This window comes from Mya arenaria, chromosome 8 (genome assembly GCF_026914265.1).
Source record: "Mya arenaria isolate MELC-2E11 chromosome 8, ASM2691426v1".
Lineage (NCBI taxonomy): Eukaryota > Metazoa > Mollusca > Bivalvia > Myida > Myidae > Mya > Mya arenaria.
The window spans coordinates 13,315,652-13,330,661 of NC_069129.1; the positions used below are offsets into that span (position 1 = coordinate 13,315,652).

General features: G+C 36.5%; 1 protein-coding gene across 1 annotated transcript; it reads left to right on the forward strand.

Moving 5' to 3' along the window:
- Nucleotides 1-5,553: 5,553 nt before the first annotated feature.
- On the forward strand, nucleotides 5,554-7,209 carry LOC128243847 (uncharacterized). Its single transcript, XM_052961826.1, has 2 exons — nucleotides 5,554-6,057; nucleotides 6,340-7,209. The coding sequence occupies exons 1-2, from the start codon at nucleotides 5,700-5,702 to the stop codon at nucleotides 6,579-6,581; spliced, it is 600 nt and encodes a 199-aa protein (XP_052817786.1). The 5' UTR covers nucleotides 5,554-5,699; the 3' UTR covers nucleotides 6,582-7,209.
- Nucleotides 7,210-15,010: the final 7,801 nt, after the last annotated feature.

The window sequence follows — 15,010 nt, forward strand, 5'->3', positions numbered from 1 at the left end:
GCCCCAGCGTCGGCGTCGGCGTCCGGTTAAAGTTTTAGGGCAAGTGGGGATTTTCACTTATAAGTCCAGTACCCTACATTCAATTGACTTAATACTTCAGGCAGTTGTTCAGGGCCATCACATGATGTGGTTAGATAACTCCATATTATTCTTTACACAGATTATGGCCCCTGATTGACTATGGAACTTAGGTGAAGTTTTAGGGCAAGTTGGAATATTTATTAATACTAGTAACTTCTATATCCTTTGTTCAATTGACTTAATACTTCACACAGTTGTTCAGGACCATCACACAATGAGGTTACATAACTTCATATTGTCCTAAATACAAGTTATGGCCCCTGATTGACTTAGGTTAAAGTTTTAGGGCAGGTTAAAGTTTTAGGGCAAGTTGGGATTTTCACTTAAAACTCCAATACCATTCATTCAATTGACTTTATACTTCACACAGATGTTCAGAGCCATCACATAATGAGGTAAGATAACTCCATATTATCTTTTAACAAATTAAAATTGGTTTCTTCACAACTCCTATTACGTTTTTCAGGCAATTTCTACCAAACTTTCACAGATTGATGACTATATAGTGATGCAGCGCATATTGTCGGGCTTTCGCGATTCGACCATTTTTGAAAGAGTTATTGCCCTTTCTTTATTTTACATTTAAAATTGGTTTCTTCGCAACTCCTGTTACGTTTATGACTATATAGTGACACAGCGCATATTGTCAGGCTTTTGCAATTTGACCTTTTTTGAAAGACGTATTGCCCTTTCTTAATTTTACGCATTTCTTATGTTCCTGAGAAACTACCCTTACCATTGATTGGCTTTCGTTACAAAAAATGTCCCCATGAGGCGGGGGATATAGCTGTCTGTGACCGCTCTTGTCCAGATGCATGTCCCTTCCATCTCGAAGATATTATCGATGTCTGACATAATGTGTTCAGTCCTTCTCTAAACAAATGTGCAGAAACAAATGCCCAATCCATATCAACACACACCAGTCTGACCCTGTACGTCCACTCCTTCGCTACACAAATTTGCAGAATGACAAATGGTGGCCACTCCATCACAATACAAAACTGCTGACTGACACAAAATTTTCTATTTATCTCTACAAAGAACTGCAGAATGTCACATGGTGTACACTCTTTTGCTTCACAGAAACGCAGACTGACACATGGTGTACACTTCATGTCTACCTGTATCTGCAGAATGACAGATGGTGTCCACTCCATATCAAACTAGAATACAGAATGACATATAGTATCAAGTTGTCTCCACTATACACAGTAGTGCAGACTGACAAATGGTGTCCACACTACCTGGTAGTACTGACAGACACATCGTTTTTCATCTCGACACAGAACTGCTGACTAACACTCGGTTTCAACTACACAGAATTTCAGGCTTACACTTAATTTCTACTTCTTCTCAGCTAAGAACTACTGGATGATAATTCTTGCCCACTCAATTTTTATAGAAAACATGGTGTCCATTCGCTCCCTACACATAACTGAAGACTGACACTTGATGTCAATTTAATCACTACAATTAAATGCAGACTAATCTATTGTGTCATTTCCATATTTACAGATAATTTCAGATTGAGACTTGGTTTCCTACCCATCTACACAGAACATCAGTACATTTCATCTTTAATCAGAACTACAAACTTACAAATGATGTCCACTATCTACACGGTACAAGTGTAAACTATGTTATAGTGAAACCAGTTGTCCACTCAATCTCTACCTAAAGCTGCAAGCTGACCCATGGTGACACCTATATATACTCAAAACTGCAGATGGCTACATTTTGCCTACTCTCTCTCTCTCTCTCTCTCTCTCTCTCTCTCTCTCTCTCTCGCCAGTGATCGCACCTGATAATCACACTGGATCTCCTCCATCATGAGCGCGCATGGGCAACAATAATAAAAAAAAAACCAACTGCTACCGTCTACTTTTCGACCAGTGCTTTTCGACCAGTGGAAACTGACAATTTATGCAGAAAAAAACTTTGTGGCCGGTGTTTCCACTATGTTCTAAGGGTAATGTGCATCAGTCTCAAAAATATTGACGGTGCCACTATTGAACTATTTCCCAAAGAGGCTTTGTTTCCATCCTAACAAAAGGCAGACACAAACAAGGTGATTGTAAGATATCAGGACACAGATGTCCCAGTGCTGCAAACGAAGTATTCCAGTTTTATTTCGTACCAGTTGATGAAGGTAAAAATCGGCGACTTTTCAATGTTAATGAGATTGTCCAAAACATAGGAGTCGATATTTGTTCAGCAGTACTAGCCATTCATAGCTTTACAAGGTGCGATACAACAAGTCGGTTTGTTAGGAAAGAGAAAATGGCGCCCTTTAAAATCATAAAAAAGAAAAAATACTAATACCATATTACTACAGTCTAAACTTGGTCACCTTCTTTGTCTGCTGTATGGTAAACATAAATATATACATGACTTTTTTGTGAACAAAATGAATGATTTGGAAAAAGGGCCAAGTCGTATTGAATACGAGTGGACAAGTGGTAACATTGTTTCACAAGAAGTTATTGAAATATGATGTACTAATGAATATGTAGATTTCAGTGACTCGGAAAAGGGCGATGACGATGTGGAGCTTGATAATATGATTGACGTATTGTTTGAAGACGAGTATGATACAGACTGGAGCAGGATGTTGCTGTTTTGCGTGCATATCGGTTTGAAAGTGTTTTGAGTGTCGCAAGTATTGCTCGTCATAGGAAATCATTGCGTAGGAGACTGATTGTGAATTTCATTTATGTTACGAATGTCGTGATGGTTGAAATGTTCCGAATGCCGTAAATGTTGTAGGCAGAGCGATCTATGAAAAATAGACGACTGTACCTAATCATGAAAACTGACAAAACGCAGAAATTATTGAAAATGATTTTCTTATGAATATGTAGATTTCAGTGATTCGGAAAAGGGCGACGACGAAATGGAGCTTGATAATATGATTGACATCTTGTTTGAAGACGAGTATAATACAGACTGGAGCAGGATGTTTCTGTTTTGCGAGCATATCGGTTTGAAAGTGTTACGAGAATAAAATGATATTACTTGACTTCGTTGAAGATTGAAGTTGTGTTGTTGTTGTTTTATCAAAATTTTACAATAGTATATAATCTTAAACATGTGAAGACATATATATATATGCTTTCACATAAAACATGCAAAATCGGTAAGATGTGTCAGTTATGCATTTTGTCAAGTATGAGACACACAATTTTAACAAATGGTTTTTTCAGTTTTAATATTATGGAAGAGAACTATATGTAAAGGATATCATGTCATATGTCACAGAAAACAAATCATTAATGATGGTAACCTTATAAATTTGTAAGCAGAAAAATCAAAAGTATAAAAACAGCAGTCTCGATGTGATTTTCAATGATTTTATAATTTTAGATGATGTTATAACTATGTAAAAAGAACAATGGTATAGAAAAATATCAGTTGAGTTTTATGGGAACCTATATGTTTGGCTTGAACACTAAAACTAAGAATCTGCAGTCCAGACGGCAACCTAAATATTGAACTGCAACCTATCTCTTAAAAAATCGGAGCTGCAACCTATCATTTTCTTTGAGTGCTCATATCTTTTAAAATCATTAAAATATTCGTCGCCAAATGCATATGCCTGTTATGTTTAAACAAAACTTAAGTGTTTTTTTGCGATTTTCCCAAATTACAACCTCATTTTCTGCTAAACCCGAGCCAAAATGATAAATGGAACTGTAACCTACCAGTCGGATTTCGTACATTTTGGAAACATTGCCGAAGTGGTCTCGAGAACGGTTAAAGTTTCAAGGAAAAGATGGATATGCTAATACAAACTAGGTAGGTGGGCATATGATAGGCTATGTTAAAAATTAAAGAAACTATTATAATTATATGTATTACCTTGATTTTCGGCTCGAGTCGAGCCTTTTGGTGACGCCATCTTGCACTGAAACCTACCATTTGGTCACGTGGATTCCCCGCCGTGCCACTAAATTAACCAAGTTAGATAACTCTAGTTTGCATTTAATGCAAATAATTTCCCTTTATTATTTGACTTAGAAATCCTGGTTAAGGTTTTGCGTGTAAGCACACATAGGTTAATATCTCAGCAATTACTTGATGGATTGCATTTAGACTTAATACAATGGTACTCAACCATCCAATCTACTTAAATAACCAAGTAAGATAACTCCAGTTTGCATTAAATTAAAATAATGGCCCCTTTTTATTCGACATAGAAATTTTGGATAAGGTTTTGCATGTAACCACTTTTAAGTCAATACCTCAGCCAATACAATTCATGTATTGCATTGAAACTTTACACACAGGCTCCCATCTATTTAACCTTCTAATTAATCAAATAAGATAACATTATCTTTTTTATAATACATAATTTTTGCCCCTTCATTATGCGACTTAGAAACTTTGGTTAAGGTCTTGCATGTTAGCACACATAGGATAATATCTCAGCAACTATTTGATGTATTACATTGAGACTTAATACAATGGTATTCAACCACCCAACTTAATTGAATTAACCAAGTTAGATAACTGTTTTTTTTGCAAATAATGGCCCTTTATTATTAGACTTAGAAATTCTCGTTAAAATTTTGCATGGAACCACATTTATGTTAATATCTCAACACACCATGTATTGCATTGAAATCTAATCTTACAGTGTTCCATGCATGTTTCGCCAAAACTTTTCAATCCTTACATTGAAAAGCTGCGGAATAGTCGAGCGCGCAGTCTCTGTGACAGCTCTTGTTATATTAAAACTTGCATAACAGAATAGAGTTGTGATGAGAAAAGTGTTAAGTCAAAAAATCTAGCCCTGTTTACTTAATACATGTTTGGAAGGTAATTCTTACGAAGTAACGTATTTTACATGCACATTCATCAGAATGTATGGGTGGTTTTCTTAATAATTTTTGTAGTTTGCTTTTGTGACATGAACAAAGATCATTGTATAAACAGAATTGCAAAATAACAACAATTACTCACTGCAAGCATTATTTATTTAACATGTATGAACATTCAACATACTTTTCTTTTTTTATGTGAGTTAATATACAAGTGAACTTGAAACCGTATTTGACAGTATGCCTTATTCATTAATGTTCAGCTTTAAGACTTATTCAAGCTTTCTCTATTTAATGGTAGTATTTTACAAGTTTAAATCATGTTCGAAATTTGAAAATTATCTGGTAACGAATTTTTAAATGCTATAAATTCTTAATGCCTCAACGGCCAAGGCGTAACATGTTAAAACCGCCATGGTTTTGTATATAGTGTCACAATACTTAAAGAACTCATGTTTCGTTTCGTTTTGCAAAATACATTTACAGATGAGGCAAATTAACACAATGTGACAACTTGAAAACCAAGACGGTGGCCTCCCGGAAAAAAGTTGTCGCTTGTTAAACGCATTTCAGTGGAAGAAAGTTGATACTAGTTCAGGTCATATCAAATTTTCGTTCGTCCTTGCCTTGCAAAGCCGCTAAATCACTTAATTGGGTGTTTAAATATTGTCAACATTTCAGGTTTGTCATTAAAATGAAAATGCTTGACGTGTTAGATTTAAAGTTTCATGTTAAAGAAAGCCTTTAAAATGTTGAATATACGTAGTACTTAAAATAAAGAACATACATATCATAGCTATGAGTGATAATGTTAAACAAAATACGGCGGGAGTAGAACGACGTAGGAAGAACACGTACAGACCGGCGTCCGAGAGAGTACGGCTCCCTCCCATAAAGGAACAACAGTGTGACTTTCAGCGAAACAATGGCGTGCATGATCCACAGAAGTCGAAGCAGAGGCCGCGCTCCGAGGAACCGAGGCCGACTGCTGCTAAGCCGATGTCGCTTGTGGAAGCCCTGCCCGCAATAATGGCGCGGTTCAAGGCTGAGATCGGCACAAAGTCGTTCATCCGGAAAACGCGCGCGGCCGTCAACGAACGGAGACGGTTAGAGCGTCTTCAGGCAATAGCACTTGAGCAACGCCGCTGGATTAAAGGTAAGGAGAAAAGTATATTTTCACTTACCTATAACACTAAACAAATATTCAGTAAGAACAAATTTTGGCAAAACGTGTCGCTGATAATTTTAGGGTGTAAAATGGTATTTTGTGTGTATCACGTGACCCGCATTTTTTATGATTACTATTTGGGATATATTTCTTACACCATCAATTCGAGTGCGTTATTTAGGGTGCATGAAAGAACCTGCCATTGTCTGTATACAATTCGGTCGTCGAAGCTTTTTCTATTGCACATGAAACCTTTGTACCTCACTTCAGGCTCAGAAATGGCGGCGTTCTTCCATGTGTGGCAGACGTCAGTTGACCACGTGAAAGACCAGCACGTTCGGCCGGGCACCGTACAGACAAGGCGCGTTGTGGGTGCCGTGCCCAAAAGCTTCAAGGCACTGGAACAGGCGGCAGAGCGGCACCGGAAGGATATGGAGCACTCAGATTTTGGTATCATTAGGGATTGCTGCTCCAAACCAAGATACATTCTGCCGCCACTGATGAACGATTAGCAGGACATAAGGGTATCTGCCTTCGATTGACACTGAAGTGTTCCAAATAGTACATTGGTCAAGAACTATATTTGGCCATTGTTGTTCCATCATTGCGAAATATTAATCTGCCAGGACCTTAGTCAGGGAAAGTAACTGACATTTTGACCTCATTGTATGATTGTAGATTTTTGTAGATTTTCTTCTGCCTGTATTCAAGGGACTCGTCCACATTTTATAGTCACACATCGAAAAAAAAGCAGACCTAGTATTCTCAATTATTTAAAAATGTGAAATGAAATGATCATTCAGCCCGAAAGCTTTGATATCGCTTTTGAATAATTTAAGCCTTGGAATCGCAAAACTGTTCAAACGAGTATTAACCGGTTCTTTTTGGTCTAAGTTGGTTTAGTGCACGGTTACCAAAAGCAAGGAATGACAACATGTTTTCATACTAAGGATGAACCGGAATTCTAAAATATTGAATGTTTATGTTTTCTATCGCAAAATTTCCTGAAAAAAATACGTTACGAATGTAACTGAACGAATTCAAATTCACCTGTTTTACAGATGTACGGTCAAGGACGTAACTTCCTTTATCGCCTTGACATACATTTTACCGCAATAAAACGTCATCGACCAATCACAAGCGCCGTGTTTGTATCATACGGGTTATTCAAAGATGTTGCCAAGGAATCGCAAGGGGATTGTCAACACTTACATTATCATAACGTGTATAATGATTAAAGGTACATTTTCCATAGCTGATAAAATATTGAGTTGATGTAACAAAACATTTCTAGACTATGAATATTTATTATTCGATCCAGGAATACTAGTTAAAAGCGGGGAGGTAGTCGAACGCGCTGTCACTGTGACCGTTTCTTTTTAACAAAACTTCACATTTTGTAAACACAGAGTGGTTTTATAACATACACGTATACCATTATCATCATTGTCGTCGTCGTCGTCGTCATCATCATCATCGTCGTCTTCACCATCATCATACGCATTAACATCATTATAATCATCGTCGTCGTCATCATATGTCGTGAAATGTGCGATTTTCATGAATTTTGTAAATGTCGCAAATTTTGCGAATGTTTCGAATAACGCAAAAGTCGCGACTAAATGTTGTGAGTTTTGCGATTGTTGTGAGTGTCACGAATGTTCCGTGAATGTTTTGATTGTCGCAAGAATTGCTCGTCATAGGAAATCATTGCGTAGGAGAGTGGTTGTTAATTTCTTTCATGTTACGAATGTTTCTAATGTCGTGAATGCCGTAATGTTCCGAATGTTGTAATGTTTTAAATGTCGTGAATATTGTTATATAGTGAATGATGCAATGTTCCGAATGTCGTAAATGTTGTAATGCTTTAAATGTCGTCATGTTCCGAATGTCGTAAATGTTGTAATGTCGTGAATGATTTATTCTTGCATACCGGACGTGGGTTTCCGGTCATGTGACCGGTGCTGGAAAAACTCATCTTACACCCCCCATGTAAGATGAGTCACGCGCAACAACGCGCCACTTTTTATTTCTTTTATTGTATGGTTTATGAAAGGTATAGTATGCAATTTCAATAAAGCGGAATTAAAAATATAAGTATACAATACTTTTAATTAAAATTGAAAATAAATAATCTTAAAAGCGCGATTTTTAAAGGAACTATTTGACGTCGATAGTGATTTAAAATTACTGCGCTTTATGACGTCAGTACACAACGTCGCACGCGCATTTTGGTGAAATGTACAAAAGTACGTTTTCCCACAATTTTAGGTATGCAAGAAAAAATATCAATGTTTTTCCGGTCCGGATCGAAAAATCCGACCCTCGGGCACGCTGCGTGACCGGTAACTCGGCAAGCCTCGTTACCGGCTTACGCGCGTTGTAATATTGTGAATGTTGTAATGTTTTGAATGTCGTGAATGTCGTAATGTTCCGAATGTCGTTAATGTTTTAATATCGTGAATGTTGTAATGTTTTGAATGTCGAGAATGTCGTAATTTTCCAAATGTCGTGAATGTTGTAGTGTCGTAAATGTTGTAATGTTCCGAATGTCGTGAATGTTGTAGGCAGAGCGATCGATAAAAAATAGATGACTGTTACAAATCATGAAGACCGACAAAATACTCTCAACGAAAATGAATGTTCATATTCACTATCAGATCTGCTCATGACATGATATTGAGCTGGAGTAAATGGGGTAAATCCTCGAGTGTTATTTGCAAACAAACGTGCGAACACCAGACACAAAGAATGTGACGAAAGTAAGTCTAGATTTTGATCATTAGACGCGGCCTGGAGGCCGCGTCTATAGGGATACATGTTGGGAATTGTCAATAGGGAAGTGTATACGGATAAATTTTAGTTATGAAAAAAAAGATTTGTTAATAATATCAACTCTTATTCAACTTTACTTAAAATTTGTCGTCAATAATCGTTTTGATGCGTGTAAAACTTCCAAAAAGTCATATAAAACGAATAAGCCTAATGTTTAAAACAGGAAATTAAAAAAGTTATTCTCTGTGTTTTTGTATTGACTGGTCGCCGGTCAAACGAGTTCGTTATTTTAGAAATTTACTTTCTGTGAAATTGATTTATATACACGCTGTGGTAGTAAATAAGCATGTGAGAATTTACGGGCATATTGTGAATAATAGTTTAAATTATTCATTTGATAACAAATATAAGTGCCTTAACACGACATTAATTGACTTTTAAATTTAAGTGATATAAATTGTACTCGGCCGAATCGACCCGACACCAATAATTTTAACGGTGATAATGCAGGGTACCAGTCTAAATTATTTACGCATGTCGAAGACAACCGAGTAACTACGATCTAGGAAGTTGATTAAACGGTCATAGTTCGGCTATGTCCTTGTTTATTCGGAATGTTTACTATTGTGTATATTGTCACATGACTTTATTGAGCCAATTGGGTATCGATATTGTTCACGTGACATAAAGATTCAGCATCCTCCTCCATCTTTTTGCGGGGAAAGAAAACGCGAAAACTCACTATGGTAAGAGGTGTTTTAGGACATTTTCACCTAGGGCAAACTTTGTTTTCTCCATACAATGGCATGCAATGTACCGCTATGGCTCCGGTTGCATTATTGACTTTTTTTAGTTACGGATACAACCACATGTCCTCATTAACGGCTGTCGATGTAGACTGTATACTGAATGAGGGAAATGCTTTCGCCGCGTCTTTGATGCCTAACATCAACATTCGTCTGGTTCTTTCCTGTATTTTTCAATTGCTTTACGTGCTACATATATTTATATAAGCACAGGTGTTCCATTTTGGTTTGATTTGATGATGTATTGTGACACGTTTGCATCTTATGTTCATCAACAACATCATAGAACTGTATTATTATTTAGTATGACAGCAGTGCACAATCAAATGTTTCGAACGAAATCACTGTAAAAACATTTTTACTCCTCCACTTATTTGTAACGAATTTTCACGAAAACTATGTTTTGCACGTGGCGTACGAATTCGAATTTGGTCAATGTGCTGTCGATTGTCCACTTGAAAATGAAAAAAACAACACCTTGAGAGAGCTGAACCGAGGGGTCGTGCGGTCGGAATGATAGCGACAGGCACTCCCGTAGGTCGAGTAAAATTAGCCCATCAGGATTTGTTTCGGGATATTTCGGCCATTTTGAATTCTGACCTCATCGAGCAATTTCATTGGCTGATGGCGGCCCACACATAAATGGCGACATTGACAAATTAAAAGTGCTTTGTGAAAAATCGGTGTACTGTGCTCTTGATCAGAATGCTGTTGTTAGAAATGCGCTTGCAATGTAAATATTTGTTATCTTAATGATTTACATCATCATCATGTAATATTTGTTTTTACGTATTTTCGCTTTGCGAACTCCTGTCAGGATTGCGCAATCTGTGTTTTAACCCTTGTCAATAGATACTTAAAACCGAGAGGAACTCTTGTGCGAGAACGTATTTAATCTATCACGCGTTACGATTCAAGCATTACACTCTTTGATTGTTCTAACAATGTACTGCTGAATGCTAAACCTATATTCGTGTGTTATAATTTTATTTACGTTACGTTATTAGCACCATGTAAAGCTAAACTAGCATAGATCAGAAATGCCATGTACATGCACACCATGGATCGGAAGGAGTTTGAATTATCGCAAGCAGCGTGATGTCATCCGATATCCTATCCTTGAGATTATTTCGAGACGTCCGCCATCTTGTTTCGGATCGAGAAATTTGGCTACATTTATCCGCTGCAATCTTTGTATTTACTGCTGTTACCTAGCCATGGTTTGGGTTTTCTATAATTTGTGTTGTCTGTTGGGTGTTGTTTAGTAGTAAGTTTTTAGCTCACCAGAGCACGAAGTGCTCAAGGTGAGCTATTGTGATCGGTCTTTTCCCGTCCGTCCGTCACCAAGTGCTTAAAAAACATCTCCTCTTAAACTACCTGGCCAAATTCAATAAAACTTCACAGAAAGCTTCCTTAGGTGACCCTCTACAAAAATGCACCAAGGGGTCACGATTGATCAACAACCACAACAACGGCACCAATAACAAAATAGCTGACTTCCTGTTTTGCTTTAAAAACATCTCTGAAACTACCAGTCCAAAGTCAATGAAACTTTACAGGAAGCTTCCTTGACCCTCTGCAAAACTACAACAAGAGGTAACGATTGATTAACAACAACAACGAAATGGCCAACTTCCTGTGTTTTTTAAAAAAAACACCCCATCTCTCCTTAAACTAGGAGTCCAAATTCAATTAAACCTTACAGGAAGCTTCCTTGGGTGACCCTCTACAAATATACAACCATGAGTCACGATTGATCAACAAGAACAACAACAAAATGACTGACTTCCTGTTTTGCTTTAAAACATCTCCTCTGAAACTACCAGGCCAAATTCACTGAAACTTTACAGGAAGCTTCATTACATGACCCTCAAAAAATACAAGGCATTGAGATTGATCAACAACAACAATAACAACAACAAAATGGCCGACTTACTGTTTTGCTTTAAAAAAAATCTCTGAAACTACCAGGTCAAATTCAATGAAACTTTACAGTTTTATTACATGACCCTTTACGAATATAAAACAAGGCATCATCATCAGTAAAGATATGTTTAAATTGCAACATTTTTATTAATGCTTTATCACAGAGTTGAGGCCCTTTCTTAGGTGAGCGTTTTAGGGCCCTCTTGTTTTTCTCGTAGCCTGATATTTTCCTTGCATAATTCTGGCGACCGGAAGAGATAACAAACACAAAATTCAAAGACTTTCGTAAAGCAAAGGCTCTGCAATTAGCGTTCCCGACATCAATACATTGATTTTATTATGATAAATGAATATACGAACCATTGCATTAGTGTGATAGTTGGCATAAATGATATACATATATAGGCTTCTGGAGTGTTTTTTAAAGATGGTAAATTTGGACATTTTTGCTAGTTTTTAAGCAATTAAAAAACACTGCGCTATAATGGCAATAATTTCTCATCAAAATTACATTACTAGTAAGATAACTGCTTTTCATGATATATTTTAACTTGATTGTGACAAAATCTGATATGTAATAGATTCACACCCGAGGCCATTGCATGGGTAACATACGTTAACGTGACAGGGATAGAAAACTGGCAACACACATGTCTATTAACAAACAAATCTATTTAACCATAATGATGTTACTAATTGTTATTATGAAGTAAATCACAACTACTTTTTTTGTAATCTACATTCATGTTTTTTTCTTGTTATTTCATCGCGCCGACTTGATACAATGCGTCATTGTTTCTTGTTTTCTTCCGGAGGTTCTTACTGATGGCACATCTACAAACTTTTCCTACCTGGGATTAAAAGTACATCTCGTAAAGGCGCACAATATAGGTGGATGCAGAATATTTATGTTTTAATTCTAATGCAGTATCATGTTTTTATCACATGCTTACCTTTGTTTTCCGTGTAATGTACCCATTACGAATATTTTTACAAGGGTTAGCATGTGATAAAAACAAGTAAACACATACATGTATTAGGAGTATTTTGGTATTTTAACTGGTGAATTGCTATAGTGTACGTCAGTTTAAATCTAAAAGGCTTTGAGCATATTCTTGTGAGAAACCGTATAGATATTTATAAGTTTCAATAACGATGCATCTTGCTCTGCTCAAACGTTATATTGGCAATTGAACTCTATGAAGAAGATTTTCATAAGTTGAGAAGTGATTTCATTGAAAACAATTTAAGCAATTTAATAGCTCTGTATGGATTTTGCTTTTTTTTCTCTATTCGTCTTACTACAGTATAGTAGTTGAAAATGGACCTGATTTATTTAACCAATATTTGGCTTAGTATTGATCCTCAAAATTTTGAGCTCCTTAGCTGCCTTATTGCACATTTGAGTATACTGGGCATCAAACTTATATCTATCTATCTCAACACCAATATTATGAAAGTTTACGTGCTCTTCACAAATAATAGTGTGATGAATCATATTATACTGCTTTATTTTTAACAGATTGGGAGCCAACTGGAATTGCTTGAAATCAGCGTTAGCCTGTGTTTGATCAGAAGTAAATCAGTTTTGTTTTTCAAAAATGTCGCTTTCTTCTTCAAGAGCAGTCTTAACAATATCAGGATGTTTTCATACACAGAAAGAGTGTTGTCATCTGCATAATTATACAAACTTGCCTAATTGGTACGTAAAATATGTCACTGAGAAAAGGGGCTGAAGACTAAGCGGCCCGTATATTGATCCTTCTGTTACGCCTTTTAGGATAGGTATGAGGCCCACACAGTGGTTATTTGACTAAGTTTGACCCATTGTTTTGTTTGTTTGTAAACTATGCCTTAGATTACATTCTGGGGCGTAGAGACCGTAATACATGCAGTGTCTAGGACGAGATGATTGGGAAGGCAGTCGAATGCTTTTGAGAGTTTCATATGAACTGCACCTACATATTTGCGATTTGGTTCAGGCCCATGTGTATGCTTTGGTATCTGTTTAAAGCTGCACTCTCACAGATTGAACGTTTTGACAGTTTTTTTTTTTTTTTTTTTTTTTTTTTTTTTTTTTTTTTTTGTCTTGGAACGAGCCAATTTTTGCTAAAATACATGGTAACCGGGATGAAATGAAAACCTGAGTGAGATGACACTTGGCAATATTCCTGTTTTTTGTCAATACTAGGATGTTTATCTTTAAGCTGAGTTCATAAAATCTGTGAACGTGTCTCGTCTGTATGAAGTGTATGCCATTTAGCATGATTGGTCACTCCGAGTCAAAAAGTAGATCACTACGGAAACTGTTGTCGAGGGTCCCCACCTTTATCCAGTATTCTTGGACCTTGGTTGGTATGTTAATTTGCAATTTTCACATGTTTTTCATCAGTAAACCACAAACAATTTCTGTCTTCTTCTCTTTCAATATAGCCGAAATGACTATAGCTGTTCTACAGGAGGACCACCTCAGTACAACTTTCACCCGTCCGCTGACTAGACGACTTGACAGCGTTTTCTTTACGTTCGATCGCCGTAACCAAGTGTGAAGTGCCGCATGCCGCCCGAAGTTTTTCAAAACTTAAATGTTGTGAATGCCGATGACCTTTCAAGATGATGGTACTTAAGGTTTTCAATAATCGCTAGAATCAGGAGATAATAACAAGATTATTGGAAAACATACCGAAATACCACGGTCGTGCGGGGTACAGCCGTTTAAACATGGAATCACATATTTATTTTCATAACCATTGATCCTATATGAACTTTAATTAATTCCCTCAAATATTGGTTTTAACTTGAAGGCATGGCTTACTTTCAGTTATATAAAATATTGAAAGAAAATAATTTCTTTATACATGCGTACGTTAATTTGTATGTATTGATTAGTTAAAATGATCGCCTTTAAGGATACGTAATATGTATGTTCTTGATGCAAGTGAAATAAATATATAATATCCTACCACAAGTCACCATTTCAATAAATGCGCTAAGTGTGTTAAAATTTAACAATAGTGATGTATGTTCAGGGACTGATTTAAAAAAAAATGGTGAAAATTGTTAAAACCATTCAGAAGCATGTGGGATTTCAATTATTAGCTTCACAGCTATGAACTCTGTAGTTGTTAGTGCTTTGGTTCTTTAAAATATCAAGTCTGCAAAAATGGCACAGTCCGGTGCCGAGTAATGGTTTGTTTTAGAAGATACATGCTAAATTGTTTAGTGTTCAGCCCATAATGCCTCTCGAATACTTATAAACCAGCACCTGCCCAAATGCGAGGTTTTATATATCTCACTTAACAAAACCAATTCATGACTTAATGTAAATATGACGGATTTTCAAATAATTTCTTAATGGAAATTTGGCGGATGTAGTTTCTAAATGGGTATTCTGTTGACCCCATTGAGTGAGGCATGACCATGAACGCTAAACA